Source organism: Dipodomys merriami, unplaced genomic scaffold (genome assembly GCF_024711535.1).
Source record: "Dipodomys merriami isolate MVZ:Mamm:240054 unplaced genomic scaffold, mDipMer1.0.p SCAF_69, whole genome shotgun sequence".
Classification (NCBI taxonomy): Eukaryota; Metazoa; Chordata; class Mammalia; order Rodentia; family Heteromyidae; genus Dipodomys; species Dipodomys merriami.
Genome location: NW_027206279.1, coordinates 4,766,546 through 4,789,806, shown reverse-complemented (window position 1 = coordinate 4,789,806; position 23,261 = coordinate 4,766,546). Strand labels below are relative to the sequence as shown.

Genomic DNA, 23,261 nt, shown 5'->3' with positions numbered 1-23,261 from the left:
TCCTGGGAATTGTAGTACAAATCTAGCCGGGACAGGAACCATGGCGGTGGCCAAGGAGCTCTTACAGATGGACCTGTACGCTCTGCTAGGTATTGAGGAGAAGGCGGCGGATAAAGAGGTGAGGGCGGTGGCGAGGAGTGCTGACTTCGAGCGGACTAACGGCCCTCCCTTCCTATCCTGGCGCCTTGCCCGCAGCTCTCTTGGTTCGGCCGGGCTCTGGGCGGGAACGAGGGGCGACCGGACGGTGGGCTTCCAGAACTTTCCTGGGCGGTGTGAGGGCCTCAGGAGGAAGGAAAGCGCAGAGGCCTCCTCGGGCCGGCAGCTGGGCTTTCGCTGTGGTGCCAGTTAGGGAGCGGTCTGGGCTAGCCTGAGCGGGAAGCTGGCTTCGTCTGCCTGGCTGCCTCAGTGCGCCTGCGCAGCCTCAGTCTGGGATTCCCGCGACCTGACTGACGACCTGCCCCTCCCCTCCCCTTCCCTCCCCTCCCCTCCCCTCCCCTCCCCTCCCCTCCTCTCCCTTCCCCTCCCCTCCCCTCCCCTCCCCTCCATTTATTTATTTATTTATTTATTTCAAATGCTAAGTCTATTTTACAGGCAGATTTCTGAGGTTACTTCTAATTTGGGAAATGTAGGAAAATAAAGGTGCTTTTTTTATTTTTTATTTTTTGCCATAACTAGAATTCATGTTTTCTATTCGGACGATGAGTTCATAAGGATGAACTCGATGCAGAAGTCGCAGTTGCTAAAATTCATCGTGAGTCTAAGAATTGTTGGTTGCACCTTCTGTGTGTTGAAGATGGATAGCAATCATGACTGGAACGCTGGGCAGTTTTGGGAATTAAAACAATTTTAAAAAATTATTTACTTTTTATACCAATGCTGGTGCTCGAACTCAGCATTTAGCTGCTGTCCCTGAGCTTTTGTGTTCAAGGCTACCACTCTACCACTTGAGCTGCAGCTCCACTTCTGGCTTTTTTGGTACTTAATTGGAAATAAGAGTCTCAAGGGCCGGGTGCTGGTGGCTCACGCCTGTAATCCTAGCTACTCAGGAGGCTGAGATCAAAGCCAGCCCGGGCAGGAGAGACTGTGAGACTCCTATCTCCAATAAACCACCAGAAAACCGGAAGTGGCGCTGTAGCTCAAGTGGTAGAGCGCTCGCTGAAGAGCTGAGGGACAGCGCCCAGGCCCAGAGTTCAAGCCCCACGACTGACAAAAAAAAAAAAAAAAAAAAGAGTCTCAAGGATTTTCCTGCTTAGGCTGGCTGTGAACCAAGATCTTCATTCAGATCTCAGCCTCCTGAGTAACTAGAATTACTGTCATGAGCCACCAGCTCCTAGCCAATTTTGGGAATTGTGCATAGGCCTTTGTGCTCACTGGCAGTTATAGTGAAGAAACTGCACTTCTGAGTCAGACTGCCTGTGGACTGGCTCCATAACTTATCTAGTTGGTGGCTCTGAGAAAGTGTGTAACTTTTCAGTGCCTTGATTTCCCAAAATGCAATATGAGAATGTTGACTGCCCTCTTCCTTTGCCTGCATTGTGAGGCCTGATCCATCGAAGCACTAAGCTCTTAGCAACGCCTGACACAGAGTGAGCACTCACAGTGTGGTAACTCTTTTCATGTCATAGGAAGGTTTTAGTTTCACTCACTCATTCATTCATTCATTTGTGCTGCTACTGGGTTTGAATTTAGGGCCTGGGACCTGTCCTTGAGCTTTTTCTCTCAAGGCTGGGACTTTCCCATTTGAACCACAGCTCTACTTCTGGCTTTTTGGTGGTTAATTGAAGATAACAGTTTCATGGACTTTCCTGCCTGGGCTGGCTTTGGACTGATACTCAGATCCTCAGATCTCAAACTCTTGAGTAGCTAGGCTTTTTTTTTTTAATTTATTTTTTATTTTTTATTTTTTATATTTTATTTTATTTTATTTGAGAACATACTGTACAGAGGGGTTACAATTACATGGGCAGGATAATGCATACATTTCTTACCATAGTTAGGCTTTTTTAAAATTTTAATTTGTTGTTGGGGCTTGAATTCTGGGCCTGCGCGCTGTCCTTCAACTCTTCAGCTCAAGGCTAGTGCTCTACCACTTGAGCCATAGAGCCACTTTGGTTTTCTAGTGGTTAAATTGGACATAAGGGTCTCATGGATGTTACACTGGGCTGGCTTTGAACTGCGATCCTCAGATCTCAGCCTCCTGAGTAGCTAGGATTATAGGCATGAGCACCCCACTTTTTAAAACTTTTTAAAGGGGAGTTACCAGGATTTTGAATTCAGGATATCACATTTGCTGGACAAAAGTGTCTGTGCCTCCATTTCTCTGTGTGTGTGTGTGTGTGTGTGTGTGTGTGTGTGTGTGTGTGTGTGTGTGTGTGTGTGTGTGTGTGTGTGTTGTGGGGCTTTAACTCTGATCAAGTGTCTACGCCTCCATTTCTCTGTGCGTGTGTGTGTGTGTGTGTGTGTGTGTGTGTGTGTGTGTGTGTGTGTTGTGGGGCTTTAACTCTGGCCCTGGGTGCTGGCCCTCAGCTCTTCAGCTCAAGGCTCTACCATTGAGCCACAGTGCCACTTCCTGTTTCTTTCCTGCTCTGGCTGGCTTTGAACCTTGATCCTTAGATCTCAGCTTCCTGAGTAGGATTACAGGCGTGAGCCACCCGCGCGCGCCCGGCTTCGATTTTGTTGTCGTTGTTGTTTGTCTCATTATGTAGCCTAGGTTGCCTTGAGATCCTCACCTCAGACTTCTGAATATAGCACCGTACCTGGCTTTTTTTGCATTATAAAGTCAGATGTAAATCACCCACAACTTGAGGGTAAGGGTGTCCTCCACACTTAACCTTCTAACTCATTACAGTCCTGATAGATCAGTGCTGATTCACCTAACAACCAGTAATTCTCATTTGAGGTAGGAGCCAGGGGAGAAAGAGATAGGGAATCGGTAGAACAAAAGTGAGGGTTGCCAGAGTTCACTATTTAATTCAAATTAGAGTCATGGAGTTCATGGCCAGTCCATGTGGGTGTGGTAGGACTTGAGGACTAAATAAAGTATCACTTTTTTCTTGGAACTCACACAGTATAGTAAGCATTGAACTCAGAAATAAACTGAAAGACATTCAATAAACATATGAGGGCTGGGCGCTGGTGGCTAATGCCTGTAATCCTGGCTATTCAGAAGGCTGAGATCTGAGGATGACTGTTCAGAGCCAGCCCAGGCTGGATGTTCATGAGACTCTCTTTGTTTGGTTGGCTATAGGGCTTGAACTCAGGGCCTGGGCATAGCTCCACTTGTGGTTTTCTGGTGGTTAATTGGATATGAGAGTCTTGTGAACTTTCTTGCCTAGGCTGTCTTTGAATCTCAGTCCTCAGATTTTAGCCTCCGGAGTAGCTGGGATTACAGGCATGAGCTGTAGATGCCCAGTTCTTGAGATTATCTGTAATTAACCAGAAAAAAGCTTGAAGTAGAGCTGTGGTGGTAGAGCATCCGAGGAAAGTGAAAAAGCTAAGGGATAGTGCTCAGGTTCCTGAGTTCAAGCACAGTACAAACACACATACACACCAAATTGTATGCAGGGACAAGCCGTGGGAATGAAGAGAAAGACCTGATTTTTATGTTTCGGGATAGGGGATGACTTCCTGAGGAGGTGCTTTTGTTCAAGACCTCAGGGAAGGAAAGATCTGTAACTGCAGAATCACAGAGACTATTTACAGCCTCGGCTGCTTTTATCAAGCCAGAGAGGCTGTGAAATGCATCCATCTAATGTGTGCTCATTTAGTGAGTGAGCAGGCCCATACTCGAGCCCAGTTCAAATTCTTTCCAGTCTATATGTGCCTTTCTTTTTTGTCTGTAGCAGCCTTGTTAAGCAGGTGCTTAAATTGTGTGTGTGTGGGGGGGCTTTTCTGTTTATGTGGTGCTAAGGAATCGAACCCAGGGTTTCATGTATGCTGGGCAAACACTTTACCATTAAGCCATATTCAGCCCCCTTCTCCCTTCCCCCCTGAGTTTTTTTTGGTAAAAGCTAGTGCTTTACCACTTGAGCCACAGCTTCACTGCTGGCATTTTGGTGGTTAATTAGAAATAACAGTCTCACAGACTTTAGTGTTTTTTTTTTTTTTTTTTTGTCGGCCGTGGGGCTTGAACTCTGGGCCTGGGCGCTGTCCCTCAGCTCTTCAGCTCAAGGCGAGCGCTCTACCACTTGAGCTACAGCGCCACTTCCGGTTTTCTGGTGGTTTATTGGAGATAGGAGTCTCACAGTCTCTCCTGCCTGGGCTGGCTTTGAACCGCGATCCTCAGATCTCAGCCTCCTGAGTAGCTAGGATTACAGGCGTGAGCCACCAGCGCCCGGCGACTTTAGTGTTTTTGCTGGTCTTGGGACTTGAACTGGGCTGGCTATTGTCTCTGAGCTTTCTTGTTCAAGGCTAATATTCTACCAATTGAGCCACAGCTCCACTTCTAGCTTTGTGGTGTTTAATTGGAGATAAGAGTCACATAGACTCTTTAAGGGCTGGCTTCAAACTTTGATCATCAGATCTAAGCCTGTAAGTAGTGAGGATTACAGGCATCTGCTACTGAGCTTTTTTGCTCAAGCCTAGAATGCTGTCACTCGATCCACTCTTCTACTTCCAGCTTTTTGGTAGTTAATTAGAGATAAGAGGTTTACAAGCTCTTCCTGGGACTGGCTTCAAACTGCAGTTCCCAGATTTTAGACTCAGGGCCTGGGCGCTGTCCTTGAGCTTTTTCACTCAAGGCTAGTGTTCTGTCACTTTGAGCCACAATACCACTTTCAGTTTTTCTGGTGATTAACTGGAGATAAGAGTCTCACAGCCTTTCTTGCTCAGGCTGGCTTCAAGCTGGGATCCTCAGATCTTGCCTCCTGAGTAGCTTGGATTACAGGAGTAAGCCACTGGTGCTGGCTGTCTCAGAACTTTTGTGCTCAAGAATAGTGCTCCACCACTTGAATCATAGCTCTACTTGTGGCTTTTTTTTTTTTTTTTGGTTGGTTGTGGGGCTTGAACTCTGTCCCTATGCTCTTCAGCTCAAGGTGAGCACTCTACCGCTTGAGCCACAGCAGGACTAACGGTTTTCTAGTGGTTCTATTGGAGGTGAGAGTCTCATGGACTTTCTTGCCCGGGCTGGCTTTGAACTGTGATCCTCAGATCTCAGCCTCCTGAGTAGCTAAGATTACAGACATGAGCCATCGGCACCCGGCGACTTGTGGCTTTTTATAGTTAATTGGAGATGAAAGTCTTACGGATTTTCCTGCCTGGTTGGCTTCGAATCATGATTCTCAGATCTCAGCCACATTTTTTTGCCAGTCTTGGATCTTGAGCTCAGGGCCTGGGCACTGACCCTGAGCTTCTTTTTGCTTAAGGTTAGCACTCTACCACTTGAGCCACAGTGCTACTTCTGGCCTTTTCTGTTTATGTGGTACTGAGGAATTGAACCCAGGGCTTCATGCATTCTGGGCAAGCACATACCCAGCTCCTCAGATCAGCCTTCTGAGTAGTTATGATTACAGGTGTAAGCTACCTGTGCCTGGCTTTTTTTTTTTTTTTGTCAGTTGTGGGGCTTGAACTCTGGACCTGGGCACTGTCCCTGAGCTCTTCAGCTCTACTGCTTGAGCTTAATTAGAGATAAGAGTCCAGGCTGGAAAGGTGGTTCTGTGTAGAGTGCTTGCCTTGCATTCATGAGGCCCTGGGTTTGATTCCTCAGCACCACATAGCAGAAAAAGTAGGAGTGGTGCTGCTGCTTAAGTATAAAAGGGCTAGCCTTGAGCTGAAGAGCTGAGGGACAGTGCCCAGGCCCAGAGTTCAGGCCCCACAACGGACCAAAAAAAAAAAAAAAAAGTCTCATCTTTCCTGCCCAGGTTGGCTTTGAACCGTGATCCTCAGATCTCAGCCTCCTGAGTAGCTAGAATGAACAGATGTGAGCTACCGGCATCCAGTTAATTTTGATTTTTGAGACAGGATTCTTGTTGTATTCCCCACATTAGCCTTAAGCTTGTGATTCTATCAGCTTCCCAAGTGCAGGGATCACAAGTATGAGCTACTGTATCCAATTGATTAACTTTTTGAAAACCTAAGTTTTTTGTCTGTTATCAGGAAAGCAGCCAGGGAAACGGTGCATTTTTCAGGGAAGGAAGTTATAGCATTTAGGTTTAAGGAAAAAGCGGGGGGGGGGGGGGTAACATCATTGAACTTAGGGCCTGGGTGCTGACTCTGATCTCTTTTGTTCAAGGCTAGTGCTCTACCACATTTGAACCACTGTTCCACTTCTGGATTTTTTAGTAATTGGAGATAAGAGTCTCATTTTGCTGCCCAAGCATGCTTTGAACCAAAGTCTTCAGATCTCAGCCTTCTGGGTAGCTAGGATTATGGGTGTGAGACACACCAGCACTCAGCTAAGGAAAGGGTTTTATTAAATGTATGTTAGCTAATACATTTATTTAAACTATACATTGCTTTTTTTTTTTTTTTGCCAGTCCTGGGGCTCGAACTCAGGGCCTGAGCATTGTTCCTGAGCTGCTTTTGCTCAAGGCTAGCACTCTTAACACTTGAACCACAGCTTCACTTCCGGCTTTTTCTGTTTATATGGCACTGAGAAATCAAACCCAGGGCTTTGTGCATACTAGGCAAGCACTCTACCACTAAGCCGCTTTCCCAGACCTTTATTTACTTACTTATTTTAAAAATTTTATAGTACTGGCATTGAAACTCAGGCCCTTAAGCTTACTAGGTAGGGACTCTTTTTATTTACTTTTTTTGTTGTTGTTGTTGGTTGTGGGGCTAGAACTCTGAACCTGAGCGCTGTACCTGAGCTCTTCAACTTAAGGGGAGCACTCTACCACTTGAGCCACAGCTCCACTTCCGGTTTTTTGGTGGTTAATTGGAGATAAGAGTCTCACAGACTCTCCTTCCTGGGCTGGCTTTGAACTGTGATCCTCAGACCTCAGCCTCCTGAGTAGCTAGGATGACAGGCCCAGTGGGGGCCCTGGCTGGGCAGGTGCTTTGTCCCTTACATCCTAGCTCTTTTTTGCTTTTAGCTATTTTTGTTAGACTCTTGTGTTTTTGCCTGGGACCAGCCTTGGAACACCATTCTACCTAAACCTCCCATGTAGCTTGGATTACAAGCAGATACTACCATGCCTGGCTTGTTTGTTGAGATGGGGGATGGGGGGAAGTACCTCACTATCTTTTTATTTTCTGCCTCCCAAGTAGCTGAGATTATAGGTGTGAATTATTGTGCCTAGCCATAAATTATGTATACCTCTTATGTGTAAGAATGTGACACATCAGGGGCTGGGAAGGTGGCTCAGTGGTAGAGCACTTGCCTTGCATGCTCGAGGCCCTGGGTTCGATTCCTCAGCACCACATAAGAAAAAAGCCGGAAGTGGTGCTATGGCTCAAGTGGTAGAGTGCTAGCCTTGAGCTGAAGAGCTGAGGGACAGCGCCCAGGCCCAGAGTTCAGGCCCCATGACCGGACCCAAAAAAAAAAAAAAAAAAAGAATGTGACACATCAACATTGTTTCTTAAAAACTGAAGGACAGAAAACAGAAAAGCTTGAAAGCGCAGCTTGAGATGAAGGTATAGCAATCAAAGTGCCTTACAGAGCTGGGGGCTGGCAGCTCATGCCTGTAATCCCAGCTACTCAGACATTAAGAGCAGAAGAATCAATTAAAGGCCAGCCTGGACAAAAAAGTCTGTGAGATCCTATTTAAAAAAATAAAATAAAATAATTAAAATTTACAAACCCAGGAAAATAGTAAATCAAAACAGAACCTGAAAGCTGCAAGTGTGGCTTGTTTGGCTGAAGCCGGCCCAGCAAGCACAAGGTTCTAAGTTCAAACCTGTACCAAACAGAAAGGCATTGGGGCATCACCTAGAGTTTGTTGAAGTTGTTGCAGATGAACCAGGTTGTTTTCCAGATTCATCTGGAAAGGTGTTGTTTGGTCCCGTAGGTCCTGTCTTTGGGGGCATCTCAGGACCATTTCTGCTTTTGGAGATCGGGACTCAAACTCTGCTCCTGATGCTTTTGCTTATTGGCTGGCACTCTACCACCTGAGCCACGCCTCCAACCCCAAAAGGCTTGGTTCTCCTCCTCCCCCACCCCTCCCCCCGCCCCGCTCTGTCTGTCTGAGTTTGAGGTGTGCCTGGCTGTGTGTCTGCCAGTGAGGAGCCCTGTGCAGTCTGCTCTCTGCAGACCAGGTGCCGAGACCTGGGGACGGTGTGCCTGGCCTCCATGTCCTCCCGTTTCTGAGGTGGTTCGCTCACCCCTTGCTCACGCCGCTCACCCCTTGCTCACGCCGCTCACTCCTTGCTCACGCCGTCTGGCTTGAAGCTCTGGAGTTTTGAAGTTACTTGGCTGTGCGCTAAGTTAAAAGGAGTGATTCATTTCTGTTTGTACACTGTAAGCTATTTATTAGCATTCAAGATAATACTTCACATTTATATGATACCCAAGTGCTTTCACATAAATTATCTCATTTGATGTGCTCTTCAAAACAGGGCCGTGAGGTAGGCCAGAACTATTAGCTCCAGTTTATAGATGAGAAAACCGAGACTCAAAGAGTTTAATTGATTTGGCCAGCTAAAGTAGCTAGTAAACGCACAACCCCTGCCCAGACCTGAATTTCCTATTCTTCTTTCAGAGCCTTTTGCATGACCTGCTCTTCTGAGTAATTAGGGCAGCTAGATGGCCCGTGGGCCCCGAGAGCCGCAGACTCTGGTAGTGGCACAGGTAGATTTCACTCCGTGGGTAACGCTGCCTGACCTGGGCAAACCCAGCTGGCCTGGACTGGGATAGAAAGCGGGAGGAGTGTGTTACAGTTAATGTTAAGACTGCACAGTAGCCCAGCACTGGTGGCTTACGCCTGTAATCCTGGCTACTTAGGAGGCTGAGATCTGAGGATCACAGTTCAAAGCCAGCCCGGGCAAGGAAAGTCTGTGAGACTTTTATCTCCAATAAACCACTTGAAAACTGGAAGTGGCGCTGTGGCTCAAGCGGTAGAGTGCTCGCCTTGAGCTGAAGAGCACAGGGACAGCCCCCAGGCCCCGAGTTCAAGCCCCACGACCCAAAAGAAAAAAAAACAAAAACCTGCACAGTAAACTTCCCAGTCGGGCTAACGCAGCATTCGTCATATTTCTATGGGAATGGCTGCTTTCCCTAACTTTCCTGCTCCTGTGTAGTGCTGTTTACTTTCTTTAAACTGCAGTACATCTTTTTACTAACATGCATGTGGTAGTAAAGGAAACAAGAGCATGATGGTGACAGGGAGCACAGTGTTCCCGGGGGGGCGGCAGAGACTGGGTAATAGCAGGCAGTGGGCAAATCCAGGGGGTGGAAATCTACAACCCGAGAGAAGACTGAGAAAGGATTTAGGGTCTGAGCCTGAGATCGGGGTGCTTAGGACAAGGATGAGCAGGAGGTGAGACCCTAGAGAGAGTACTGGAAGTGAAGACTACAGTGGAGGCCAGATTCTGGGGGAGGGAGGCACTCCAGCAGCACTTAGGGATGGCCTGAGGACCCAGATCCCATGCGTCACAGGGGCCAGGCTTTGGGAGAAGCTTGCCAGACCCAGAACCTACTCCACGCGTTCCTGGCAGACTGTACGTGGAGCACGGTTCGCGGCTTGAGAGATGGTGTGCCACCCCTCTCCCCCCTGCCCAGAGTCAGGCTCACATTTGGGGTCATTGAGCTGAAGGGGATGGTCAGGGGGTGGCTGCCTCCCTGCTCTTTGTCTAACTTGGGCTGGGCCCACAGTCTCTAAAGTGCCCTGGTATTTGGGGATTTCTTGGAAGTATTGTCTCAGCGTGGGCCACAGATCGACAGGAGTGAAAGTGACTGTGTTTCAGGCAAAAGACCCTTAGATAAGTGCCCAGCTCTGTGTTCCCTTCTTGCCCGTGACTTTAGACAGTCCCATAACCTCTGGTGCTCCTGGAGGAGATGTCTGCCTCTCCCAGCCTGCGCTGGTGACTGCCTGGCCTCTGATTCCGGCAGTTCTCAGTCTGCCGGGGCCTGGCATGAATTCAGGATGATTCATTCACTGGATGCTGTGACTTTCCTGTCCCTGTGGTCACTCACATAGGGCTGCCTCCCTGTGTGTCCTTATCTGAGTCCAACCTATCTGCCTGACTTAAGAACTGGGCCTCAATGCACCTCTTACTTACCTGGCTCCAAGTTGTATTACAAGAAAGGACAGCAGCCTTTAAAAAAATAATGATCTCTTCTTTGTAGGGCACCTTTCTTTTAAGTTAATGATGGCTGTTTTCTATTTATTGGCTCCCTCAGCCCTTGCTTTTCTGAGTGAGTCACGAGTTTCTTCCTGCTGCCCTGGGGCAGAGCTCTGTGGAGGTGGCCAGGACCCGCCAGCCCCCTGCTCTGGACTCTAGTTACGGAGCAAGCGGTGGAACCAGTTCTGGAGCTGGGGGGTGGTGGGAGGCCGGCTGGTTGGCAGGTAACCCATTGCTCCAGGACCCTCAGTGATGTGATGTCCCAATGTTTAGTTCCCACTGTGTGTGTCCTGAAGGTCTGTTTTAGTGAGTTCCTCCCTTTTGCAGTCTTGGTGTTTCCAGTGGAGATTTTAGCAGCTAGAGTAGGGATGGTGAAGTAGGGTCAGAACAGCACCCATTTCCTTCTCCTCAGTGTACCTGACATACTTACGGATTCTAGTTACGTTTTTGTTGAGAGCAGATAAACAGTCGTCCCTTTTACTCAACAGCTATTTGTTTATCTGTGTGCCGTGGGACTTGAACTCGACCAAGGTACTGTCCCTGAGCTTTTGTGCTCAAGGCTCGCACTCTACCACTTTGAGCCACAGCGCCACTTCTAGTTTTTCTTTTTTTGTCAGTCATGGGGCTTGAACTCTGGGCCTGGGCGCTTTCCTTGTGCTCTTCAGCTCAAGGCGAGCGCTCTACCGCTTGAGCCACAGCACCACTTCCGGTTTTCTGGTGGTTTATTGGAGATAAGAGTCTCATGGACTTTCCTGCCCCGGTTGGCTTTGAACTGCGATCCTAGATCTTAGCCTCCTGAGTAGCTAGGATTACAGGCATGAGCCAACGGCACCCGGCTCTACTTCCAGTTTTATGGTAGTTAAGTGGAGAGAAGAGTCTCAAAGACTTTGCTGCCTGGGCTGGCTTCAAACCGTGATCCTCATATCATCCTCTAGAGTAGCTAGGATTGCAGGCCTGAGCCACCCCTGCCTGGCTTCAACAAATATTTACTGTCTGCCTACTGTCAGATGCTATTCAGTGCCTTTTTCTGAAACTTGGGGAGAGCAAAACTCCAGGCTCTTAAGCAAAGTCTTTAATGTGTTTCCAGTGGCTGGCCCATAGGCATATGAGACTATTGAATCATTTGATACATGACTGGACAGACAGACATGTGTGCTTCATATTGGCTGCCTGTGGCCATATGCCTGTGTTGAAAATTTTGTATGCCCGTGAATGATGTTATAAATACCCACGTGGCCCTTGGCAGAAAAAAAAAGATTCTTACCCCTCCAAAGAGAACCCGTGTGCTGTCACCCAGAGAAGAAACAGATTAGAAGCACATCTAGTCTGGCACAGTCTAGGAGAGGCTGACTAGCAAAGCTGTAGGAAGACGGTGAAAAGGAGTAGAATTTTAGATCGTTGCCACGCCACGATGCTCAGCAAAGCCTGACTTGGCTCTCAGAAGTGCTGGACAGTGTTAGAACATTCAGTAGTTGAGCTTGTGAGGCCTGGAAGACAGACTAAACTCACCTAGTGTCCTAGGGAAAAGAGGGTGCTGACAGGTGGTGAGGTTTTAGAAAGATGCCAGCAGAAAGAACAACCTCTGTGAGTCGGTTTTGCTGTACGTCTTCGGAGGTCTTGTCATTGTGGTGCTGTGCCTTGGAGAAGCCTGGTCGTCTGGAAGCCATGGTCTGGCCTGGTGGCCAGCGCTCACCCATCATCCTAGCTACTCAAGAGGCTGAGAGCTGGAGGAAAACGATTCACATTCTGCTCAGACAGAAAAGTTTGCCAGATTCCATCTCCAAATAACGAGAAAAGAGCAGGGCTCAAATGGGAGAGTGCCAGCCTAGTAAGTGTGAGGACCTGAGTTCAAACCCCAGTGCCGTGGGACTGGAAGCGAGGCTGAGTAGTAGAGTGCCAGCCATGAGCGTGGAAAAGCTGAGTAAGAGTGTGAGGCCCTGAGTTCAAGCCCCAGCACAGGCAAAACAAGCAAGCAAGCAAGTAAACACAGCTCCTTTTTGTGAAATCTGAGGAGTTCAAGCGCTTCCCCGTGCTAGAAGACCAGAGGAGTTAGGTGACACTTGCAGAGGAAGCTGAAGAGTTGCGAGAGTTGGGGGCAGTGTGGAAGCGTCAGCAAGCCCACCTCAGTGGCCCTGCAGACACAGCTCCTATTGGCGCGTCCAGCCTGGACTCCTGGGCTCCCAGGTCAACCTCCATTCTTTATATTGCATTTCTTGGTTTTCTTGAAACTTCCTCTTCTTTCCAATTAGATCATGATTTTAAAAAAATGGGCTGGTGGTGTGGTTCAGTGGTAGAGTACTTGCCTAACAAAGGCAAGGCCCTTGCTCAGTACCACCAGAAAAAATAAAGAATACTGTTTCACCTTTTTTTCCTATGATTTCCTTCCCTCCCTCCCTCCCTCCCTCCCTCCCTCCCTCTCTCCCTCTCTCCCTCCCTCTTTTCCTTCTTTCCTTTTTTGTAATACTGGGGTTGTGTGTACTAGGGAAGTGCCCTTAATTTTTAATTTTTAATTTTTTGGCTTCTGGTACTGGGGCTTGAACTCAGGACCTGCTCTCTCACTTGGCTGATGCTCTTCTTTTTCTTCTTTTACTTCTACTTATTTTGGTGTTGTATTGGGACTTAAGCTCAAGGCCTGGGTACTGTCTCTTAGTTGCTTTTTCATTCTTTCTTTTTCAAGGTTGGTGCACTACCACTTAAACCACAACTCCACTTCTAGTTTTTTGGTGGCTAATTGGAGATAAGACTCAAGTCATTCCTGCATGGGCTGGCTTTAAACCTCAGTCTTCAGATTGCAGTCTTTTGAGTAGCTAGAATTACAGACAAGTACACCTGGTTGATCCCACTTTTTTTGGGGGGGGTCGGTCCTGGGGCTTGAACTCTGGGGCCTGGGTGCTGGCCCTCAGCTCTTCAGCTCAAGATTAGCACTCTACCACTTGAACCACAGTGCTGCTTCCGGTTTTCTGGTAGTTAACTGGAGATAAGAGACTTTCCTGCCCAGGCTGGCTTTGAATCACCATCCTTAGATCTCAGCCTCCTGAGTATCTAGGATTATAGGCATGAGCCACTGGTGCCCTGCTGGCCCCATTCTTTTGTGTGTGTGTGGAGGGGGGGGGGTCCTGCGGCTTGAACTCAGGGCCTGGGTGCTGTCTCTGTGCTCTTTTGTTCAACACCAAGCACTCTACCACTTGAGCCACAGCTCCATTTCTGGTTTTTTGCTGGTTAATTGGAGTCTCGTGCACTTTCTTGCCCAGGCTGGCTTGGAACTGTGATCCTCAGATCTCAGCCTGTTAAGTAGCAAGGATGACAGGCATGAGCACCTGAATCCAGCCTCCTAACCTGCTCATAAGGCAGGGTTATTTCCTAATAAACAATATTGAGACCGCAGGCTTTTGAAAAAAGCCTTCTTTAGAATAGTTGTATTTATCTGAGGAGAAATCTTCAGGAAATAGTCACTCCAGGAAGGCTGAACAAAGCTGGAAAGCCAGTTTGTAACCAAAGCATTCAACTCCAAGCCAGTTGGTTGAAAGTCAGAGCTGGCTGTCCAGGCTCAAACCGAGAATGGCCCTGCCCAGAGCAGGCTTAGCAACTAAATATAGCAGTAACTAGTTAATCAAGATGGATGTACTTGACCAACATTCTTAGGTCGGTGGAATTGTGGTTTGTGGCCATGCTGTCTACCCAGCCATGCTCTTTGAATGAGTATATCAGAGACCTGGAGGCCAATCAAAGACTAAATTTTAGAACTGCCCCTAGCAGACTTGAAACTAACACTGTTCACCTAAAGAATTTGAATGGGGAGCTGGGAAGGTGGCTCAGTGGTAGAGCACTTGCCTTGCATGCATGAGGCCCTGGGTTCGATTCCTCAGCACCACATAAGCAGAAAAAAAAAAGCTGGAAGTGGCGCTGTGGCTCAAGTGGTAGAGTGCTAGCCTTGAGCTGAAGAGCTGAGGGACAGCGCCCAGAGTTCAGGCCTGATGACAGGACCCTCCCCCCCCCAAAAAAAAAAAGAATTTGAATGGGGCTGAGCTTGAACCAAAAGAGCTGACAGTTGTATTTTCACATTTTACAATATAAAAGAAAACTGTCCTTTTGTTGGCCTGCTCCTCCTCCAAACAATTTTCTTGATAAGAAAGGGCATCTGTGGCTCACACCTGTAATCCTAACTACTTAGGAGGCTGAGTTCTGAGGATCTTGGTTCAAAACCAGCCTGGGCAGGAAAGTCCAAACTAGCCTGGGCAGGAAAGTCCGTGAGACTCTTATCTCCAGTTAACCACCAGAAAACCAGAAGTGGTGCTGTGAGTAGTAGAGTGCTTGCCTTGAGCTGAAGAGCTCAGAGACAGCGTCTAGGCCCAGATTCAAGCCCTACAATCAACCAAAAAAAAAAAAAGAAGAAAAAAAAAGAAGAGGAATGAGAAACTCCATTAGCAGAGGCCTCTAACAAGGTGTCCTTTTTTTTGTTGTTGTTTTTGGTTGTGGGGCCTGAACTCGGCCTGATCGCTGTTCCTCAGCTCCTCAACTCAAGGCTAGTGCTCTACCACTTCTGCTTTTTCTGCTTATATGGTGCTAAGGAATTGAATCCAGGGCCTCATGCATGCAAGGCAAGCGCTCTACCACTGAGCCACCTTCCCAGCCCCTTTCCCCCCTTTTTTTAAAGCTTAGAATAAGATTCATAAAGGCAGCAACACCGCCTTGTGCTGTACTCGTGGCTTCCCTTACCAGGACCCTGATGAACCTCTCCCTTCTCCTTAAAAAAAAGGAGAAAAGCCATAACACACTCTCAAAAACAACAGAACAGAATGAAGCGTAGCCCTGGTGGTGTAGCAGGGCGCAGAGCCACTTCCAAGAAAATGAACAGGTGCCACATCTAGTCTGCTCACTGGTTCTTGTCACTCTCTCTGTCTTCTGCTACCCCTCTCAGATTTACAAAAAAAGACCTATGAACGGGACTTGGAAAGTGGCTCAGTGGTAGAGTGCTTGCCTTGCATGCATGAAGCCCTGGGTTTGATTCCTCAGCACCACATAAACAGAAAAAACCAGAAGTGGCGCTGTGGCTCAAATGGTAGAGTGCTAGCCCTGAGCTGAAGAGCTGAGAGACAGCTCCCAGGCCCAGAGTTCAGGCCCCACGACCGAGGGAAAAGAAAAAAAAAAAGACATGGACAACTTTAAAGGAGTTCTATGACCTTGGCAATGGCGGTGGCTCACGCCTGTAATTCTAGCTCCTCAGGAAGTTGAGAGCTGAGGATCACAGCTTGAAGCCAGCCCAGGCAGGAAAGTCCATGAAATTCTTACCTCCCATAAACCAGCAAAAGAGCCAGAAGTGGAGCTGTAGTGCAAGTAGTAGAATGCCAGGCCAGAGTTCAAGCATCAGTATGGCACAACAGCAGTAATGAAAGCCCCACGACACAAAAGAAGTGAAAGAAACTGTCTTGCAGGGTGTCCTGTGCTGCAGGCAGGCTGTCAGCCCTGTGCTGACAGCTCCCCTCAGGCTGAAGCTGTAGATGCTGGGGAGACCCATCACCTTGGAGATTAGCCCCTTCTCTTGGTCTTTTCTCCTCCCTCGCCCATCTCAAGTGAGGCCAGAACCCCCCCATCCCGGCTCCATGAGTGTGCAGGGGAAAGTGTGGGGGCACCACCATGAAGTCAATCTCAGAGCCTTGAAGAGAAGGCTGGCAGGTGGAGAAAAACATCTGTTTTAACTTTATCTTTTGTATTTTACTTATTGGAAAAAGCAAATGAGATCATAATAAATTTAAAGATGTTCATAAAGGTCTGAAAAGGAAATGGAAATGAGGCCACAGAAGAATTGAAAAAGAGCAAAAGGGATCCTTAATCTGGAGAGTAGAGATGGCGTTGTAAATTTAAGATTGTTTAGAAAGTTACCACCTCCCTTCCCTTATTATTGTGTGTGTGTGTATATACAAATACAGATACATCAATATATATTTTAGGTGCTGGGGTTTGAACTCAAGGCCTCATGTTTGCTATGCAGGTGCTGTACCACTGTGCTGTGCCATCGTTGTAACTTTTTAAAAATGCGTATGTGCTGGGCCTGGGGCTTGAATTCAGGGCCTAGGTGCTGTCCCTGAGCTTTTTGCCCAGTGCTAATACTGTACCTCTTGAGCTTTTGGTGATTAATAATTGGAGTCTTGTGGATTTTCCTGCCCTGGCTGGCTTTGGGGTCCGGTTCTGGGGCCTGAACTCTGGGCCTGGGCGCTGTTCCTCAGCTCTTCAGCTCAAGGCTAGCGCTCTACCACTTGAGCCACAGTGCCACTTCCGGCTTTTTTTTTTTTTTTTGTCGGCTGTGGGGCTTGAACTCTGGGCCTGGGCGCTGTCCCTCAGCTCTTCACCTCAAGGCGAGCACTCTACCACTTGAGCTACAGCACCACTTCCGGTTTTCTGGTGGTTTATTGGAGATCGGAGTCTCATGGTCTCTCCTGCTCGGGCTGGCTTTGAACCGAGATCCTCAGATCTCAGCCTCCTGAGTAGGTAGGATTACAGGCGTGAGCTACCAGTGCCCGGCTTTTTTTCTTTTTGCTTATGTGGTGCTGAGGAATCAAACCTAGGGCCTCAGGCATGCAAGGCAAGCACTCTACCACTGAGCCACTTCCCAGCCCCATGGCTTTGAACTGTGATCCTCAGATTTTAGCTCCTGAATAGTTAGGATTATAGGTGTGAGATGAGTTCACAGGTACTCAGTTTATTGTAAATTTTTTTTTTGCCAGTCCTGGAGCTTGAACTCAGGACCTGAGCACTGTCCCTGAGCTTTTGTTCAAGGCTAGCACTCTACCCCTTGAGCCACAGCGCCACTTCCGGCTTTTTCTGTGTATGTGGTACTAAGGAATTGAACCCAGGACTTCATACATTCTAAGCCACATTTCCCAGCCCTCATTGTAACTTTTTTAGCAGTGGAAAAAGGTAGGGCAGTGAGTCGGCAGGCCAGGTGAACACAGGTAGGCAATTAGAAAGGTGAGGATATAAGGAAATGAGTCTGCACACTTACAGTCCCTGCCCAAGGCCTGTGCTGGAAGGAGTTATTCCTGCCTCTGAGCTCAGTCAGAAACACCAGACTGGGTTTAGATTGCTTTGGCAGGTGCAGGTGTGGACTGGCATGGCCCAGTAGGTGGCAGCACAACTCCAAAGACGGGCTTGTAGGCTAGGTGCCTGACTCTCGAGGGAGGAGTTCAATCAGACACCTGCCAAGCAGGCTCTCCCCTGGTGAGATGCTGGCTGCTTGTCTCTGAAGGCCCGTGTTTAGCATGCTTGGTTGTAGAAGTATTTACCTTCCATCTGTGAATCCTGGAAAGCCAGTCTGCTTAGCTGTTCTACCCGGGAATTTGCACAGCGGTTAACTTGCACAGATCGTCAGAGCCAGAGGGGAAGTGGTGTTGTGGCTCAAGTGGTAGAGTGCTCACCTTGAGCTGAAGAGCTGAGGGACAGCGGCCAGCCCAGAATTTAAGCCCCATGACCGACAGAAGAAGGAGGAGAAGGAGAAGAAGGAGGAGAGGCAGAAGCCTAAAAAGCAGAGGCATGGCTCCAGAAAAAAGGATGAGGATAATATTTTACAGCTGTAATCCCAGCTCCTTAGAAGGTGGGAGATTAAGAGGATCATGATTTAGGAGAAAAATCAAGGGAGACTCCATTGTTTTTTTGTTTTGTTTTGTTTTTTTTGTCGGTCATGGGGCTTGAACTCTGGGCCTGGGCGCTGTCCCTCAGCTCTTCAGCTCAAGGCGAGCGCTCTACCACTTGAGCTACAGCGCCACTTCCAGTTTTCTGGTGGTTTATTGGAGATAGGAGTCTCACGGTCTTTCCTGCCCGGGCTGGCTTTGAACCGAGATCCTCAGATCTCAGCCTCCTGAGTAGCTAGGATTACAGGCGTGAGTCACCAGCGCCTGGCGGGAGACTCCATTGTAACCAACACACAAGTGGTGTCTATGGCTATGGTGCCAGCCAAGGGGAAAATTGTGATCTGAGGCTGAGTCTGGGCAAGAAACTGGAGACCCTGTCTGAAAAATAACTAAGGCAAAAGGAAAAGTAAAAATATGAAAATGGGGCTGAGAAGGTGGCTCCATGGTAGAGCGCTTACCTCGCATACATGAGGCCCTGGGTTTGATTCCTTAGCACCACATAAGCAAAAAGGAAAAAAGCCAAAAGTTGCACTGTTGGTAGGTTGCTAGCCTTGAGCTGAATTGCTGAGGGACAGTACCCAGGCCCAGAGTTCAGCCCCTGCTACTGACCAAAAAAAGAAAAAAAGAAGGGCTGGGAAGGTGGCTCAGTGGTACAGCGCTTGCCTTGCATGCATGAGGCCCTGGGTTCGATTCCTCAGCACCATAAGCAAAAAGAAAAAAGCCGGAAGTGGCACTGTGGCTCAAGTGGTAGAGCGCTAGCCTTGAGCTGAAGAGCTGAGGGACAGCGCCCAGGCCCAGAGTTCAGGCCCCACGACTGGACCACCCCCCCAAAAAAAAAAAAGAAAAAAAGAAAAAAGACTGTGAAAATAAGCTGGGTGCCTATGACTCATGCCTATAATCTTAGCTACTCAGAGGCTGAGATCTGAGGATCACAGTTCAAAGCCAGCCCAGGCCTGAAAGTCCATGAGATTTTTTTTTTTTTTGTCCAGTCGTGGGCCTGAACTCTGGGCCTGGGCGCTGTCCCTCAGCTCTTCAGCTCAAGGCTAGCGCTCTACCACTTGAGCCACAGCGCCACTTCTGGCTTTTTTTCTTTTTGCTTATGTGGTGCTGGGGAATCGAACCCACGGCTTCAGGCATGCAAGGCAAGCACTCTACCACTGAGCCACCTTCCCAGCCCCATTCCATGAGATTCTTATCTCCAATAAACTACTCAAAAAAAGCTGGAAGTGGTGCTATGGCTTAAGTGGTGAAGTGCTAGCCTTGAGCAAAAGAAGCTCAGGGATAGCACCCAGGCTATCCAGAGTTTGAGCCCTAGGACTGGCAAAAAGTTAATGAAAGTAAAACAGATACTCTATAGATGGTGGTATATACCTGTAATTCTAGCTTCTAAGGAAGCCAAGGAAGGGGGACTGCAAATTCAAGGCTTAGCATGGGATAGACTGAGACCCCATCATAGAGGGAAAACAGAAAGAGAAAAGAAGTATCAAGAATGTTAGAGAGATAGAAAGCTGAAAACAAAGTCGTCCATCCCTTCCTCACCAAGGTAAACCCTGCTGACAATCTTAAAAGAAGATAATAAAAGAAGGCCAGTTTGAGGTCTTGATGTGGAACTTGTGGCTTCTACAAAAGTGTAGAATAAAAAGTAAATCCTTCCTTCTTCACCTCTGCCCTTTCCAATGGATAGCACAGCTGATTTCTCACATACTTATTTACTTTTGTTTTTAACCTCCCAGAGGCTGTTCCCAAGGCTGCCTCGGGTACTTTGCTTCCATTACCCTCAGGGCTCCGCTCTGAGTCGAGACCTGGATTGTCATACTTTTGGGCTATTTTGGAGACAGGGTTTTGCTGTGTAACGCAGCTGGCCTGTCTCATAATCCTCCTGCCTGCTCTGTCTTGTCACCACTGGGTGGCAAGCTATGGGATGTTGTTGTTTTTTGTTGTCATGGCCCTTGAACTCCAGACCTGGGCGCTGTCCCTCAGCTCTTCAGCTCAAGCGCTCTGCCGCTTGAGCCACAGCTCCACTTCCGGTTTTCTGGTGGTTCATTGGAGATAAGAGTCTCATGGACTTTCTTGCCTGGTCTGGCTTTGAACTGGGATCCTCAGATCTCAGCCTTCTGAGTGGCTAGGATTACAAGTGTGAGCCACCAGCACCCGGCTTATGGAATGTTTTTGATGGACCTGCCCAGTGTGTGTCTAGTGTAAATGGTGCTACAGTGTGTGTCTTTGAGCGTTCATGTCAGCATATGGCTGCAAGTCCAAGTATCCAGGGTTGGGGCACAGGAAAGGGTGTGTTAAATTCTATGGCTGGGCTGGGAAGGTGGCTCAGTGGTAGAGCGCTTGCCTTGCATGCATGAGGCCCTGGGTTCGATTCCTCAGCACCACATAAGCAGGAAATAAAAGCCGGAAGTGGCACTGTGGCTCAAGTGGTAGAGCGCTAGCCTTTAGCTGAAGAGCTGAGGGACAGTGCCCAGGCCCAGAGTTCAGGCCCCACAACTGACCAAAGAATAAATATTCCATGGCTAAGTTTTCCTTCAGAAGCATCTCCCTCCTTCTTTGCGAACCCAGAGTGTAGACAGCAGCAGTTGCAGGGTCTGCAGCGACTGGCACACGGCTCCGCTGTCAGGAGCCCTTGTGAGTGGCACTTGTGAGATTTGCACTCCGCAGGCGCTACGTGATCCTGCCCAGCGCTGAGTGGCAGTGGCCAGCTCCCTCTGTGGCCTCTGCCCACTTTGGGCAAATCTCCACAGTGGCTGTGAAGAGGGGCCAGCAGCCTCCCTGTTGGCAGGGTTGGTCTCTGGGGCGGGAGCGAATGACCGCATCTCGTGTCTCCTGACGCCCAGGTGAAGAAGGCATACCGGCAGAAGGCCCTCTCCTGCCACCCGGATAAGAATCCAGATAACCCCAGAGCAGGTGAGGCTCTCACAAGGCCATGGGCGGTTTTGGATCTACGCTGCGCACGTGAGTGCTGTGCGTGCAGATGCACAGGCTCTGCTCTGAGCAGAGGGTTCCGGGGGGCACGGCACGTGTCAGGGTTCCTCATGCACTTGCCTTGCCTTTCCGCCTCATCACTGACGGCTTTTTCTGCCCAGTGTAACGGATGTAAAGTCCTTCTTAGAGGAAGCACCTATCACCACGTCTCACTTTACGTTTCTCTTTTTGTTTTTTTCTTCCCTCTGTTCAGCTGAACTCTTCCACCAGCTTTCCCAGGCCTTGGAGGTACTGACTGATGCTGCAGCCCGGGTAAGGGTGCTCTTTGAGCGGGGTAGCCCCTGTGGTGGGGACCACTGCCGCCTCGTGTGGCAGGGCTCTGTCCTGGCTGCGTAGGCCCCGCAGCCCCAGTCACCAGGCCGCTGGCTGCCCTCATGGCTCGGCTGGGAGGCGGGAGCAGGAGGGGCGCTGAGGCGCCGTCCTTTTCGCTGACCCTCTGCTCTGTGTTTCTTCCTCCTGCCAGGCCACCTATGACAAGGTCAGAAAAGCCAAGAAGCAGGCAGCAGAGCGGACCCAGAAACTTGATGAGAAAAGGAAGAAAGTGAAGCTTGGTAGGTGCGCGTGCAGCGCTGCCTAGCCTCTGCCGTCCCTCACCTTCCCTCTGGGTGGCTCAGCTTTCTCCAAGCCTTTGAGAGCCCTCGGCTCGGGCTCTGGCGGTGTCTGAGGTGCTGGGGGCAGGAGAGTCTCAGGAGTCCCAGCAGGTACTGTGAAGGTGTACAGATCTGCTGGCGCCGGTTCATCCAGTGTGAATGAAATTGGTCGTTTCTTTTCTTTTGGGGTCCGGTCGTAGTGCTTGAACTCTGGGCCTGGGCACTGTCCCTCAGCTCTTCAGCTCAAGGCTAGCGCTCTACCACTTGAGCCACAGCACCACTTCCGGCTTTTTTCTTTTTGCTTATGTGGTGCTGAGGAATCGAACCCAGGGCCTCAGGCATGCAAGGCAAGCTCTCTACCACTGAGCCACCTTCCCAGCCCCTGGTCGTTTATTTTCTGTGCCAGGCTGGGACTTGCGGTTCATCCCTGCCTACAGCTTTCACTTAGAGAAGCTCCCTCAGAAGAGCTCCGGAGATCTACTCCCTTTTTCTTTTTCTTTTTTTTTTTTTTTTGTCGGTCGTGGGGATTGAACTCTGGGCCTGGACGCTGTCCCTCAGCTCTTCAGCTCAAGGCGAGCGCTCTACCACTTGAGCTACAGCGCCACTTCCGGTTTTCTGGTGGTTTATTGGAGATAGGAGTCTCATGGTCTCTCCTGCCCGGGCTGGCTTTGAACCGCGATCCTCAGATCTCAGCCTCCTGAGTAGGTAGGATTACAGGCGTGAGCCACCGGCGCCCGGCCTACTCCCTTTTTCTAGCTGCTTTATTTCCAGGCGTTCTTTGCAGACCATAATGTCTGCAATCTGAAGAATGTGATTTTTTTTTACTTTCTTTGTTGTTGTTGTTGCTGTCGGTTGTGGGGTCTGTACTCGGCCTGGGCTCTGTCCCTCAGCTCTTTAGCTCAAGGTGAGCACTCTACCACTTGAGCCACAGCGCCACTTGTGGCTAACTGGAGACAAGAATCTCACAGACTTTCCTGCCTGGGCTGGCTTTGAACCGTGTTCCTCAGATCTCAGCCTCCTGAGCAGCTAGGATTACAGGCGTGAGCCACCAGCTCCTGGCTCTCTGAGCTGTTTTTGTTCAAGGCCAGTTCTCTACCACTTTGAGCCACAGTGATACTTCTGGTTTTCTAGTGCATGTGAGCCACCCATGCCTGGCTGTAAATTAATTTTCAAACATTTGCATCAACTCAATAAGGTTGATCTAGGCATTCTATATTCAAATTTCTCTCTCTCCCGCTGCTTTTTTTTTTCTTCTTTTTTTCTTCTTGCCAGTCCTGGGGCTTGAACTCAGGGCCTGGGCACTGTTCCTGAGCTTCTTTTGCTCAAGGATATCACTCTACCACTTGAGCCACAACCTCACTTCTGACCTTTTCTGTGTATGTAGTACTGAGGAATCGAACCCAGGGCTTCATGCATGCTAGGCGAGCACTCCACAACTAGGCCACATTCCCAGCCCGTTCCTCCCCACCTCCCCCCCCCATCAGATATTTTAATTTGTACCAATTTTGTCCCAGTGCTTCCAGGAGAGTTGGGTAGAGCGCTGGTAGAGCGCTTGCTTAGCGTGCACAAGACCCTGGGTTTGATTCCAGCGCTGAAGGGGGTAGAGAAAGAAAACAGCAAGTCCCAGGTTTGAGATACAGGTTTGTCATAGCGGCTGGCCTTCAGCAAGTTTCCTTTGGGAGTTGAGCAAGGCTCGTGACCTAGCTGATGTCCCATTCGAATCTGCCCGTCTCTGGAGGAGCCACTGCAGCCGGGCAGCGGGGCTGGGGAAGGGGGATGGAGGGCGCTGGCAGGGAGCTCAGCAGACAGAATCTAGTCAAAGTCCAGGCAGGTCTAG

General features: G+C 49.1%; 1 protein-coding gene across 2 annotated transcripts in view; it reads left to right on the top strand.

Moving 5' to 3' along the window:
• Positions 1 to 30: 30 nt before the first annotated feature.
• Positions 31 to 23,261, top strand: part of Dnajc17 (DnaJ heat shock protein family (Hsp40) member C17) — a 32,746-nt gene continuing 9,515 nt past the window's right edge. Inside the window, exons 1-4 of one of the 2 annotated variants that reach the window (XM_070005820.1) lie at positions 31 to 118; positions 20,687 to 20,756; positions 21,028 to 21,062; positions 21,298 to 21,385. In XM_070005820.1, coding sequence (XP_069861921.1) covers positions 41 to 118; positions 20,687 to 20,756; positions 21,028 to 21,062; positions 21,298 to 21,385 — 271 coding nt within the window. In that variant the 5' untranslated portion in view covers positions 31 to 40. Of the gene's footprint in view, positions 119 to 20,686; positions 20,757 to 21,027; positions 21,087 to 21,297; positions 21,386 to 23,261 lie in introns of both variants that reach the window. The other variant, XM_070005819.1, reaches the window with a different exon arrangement.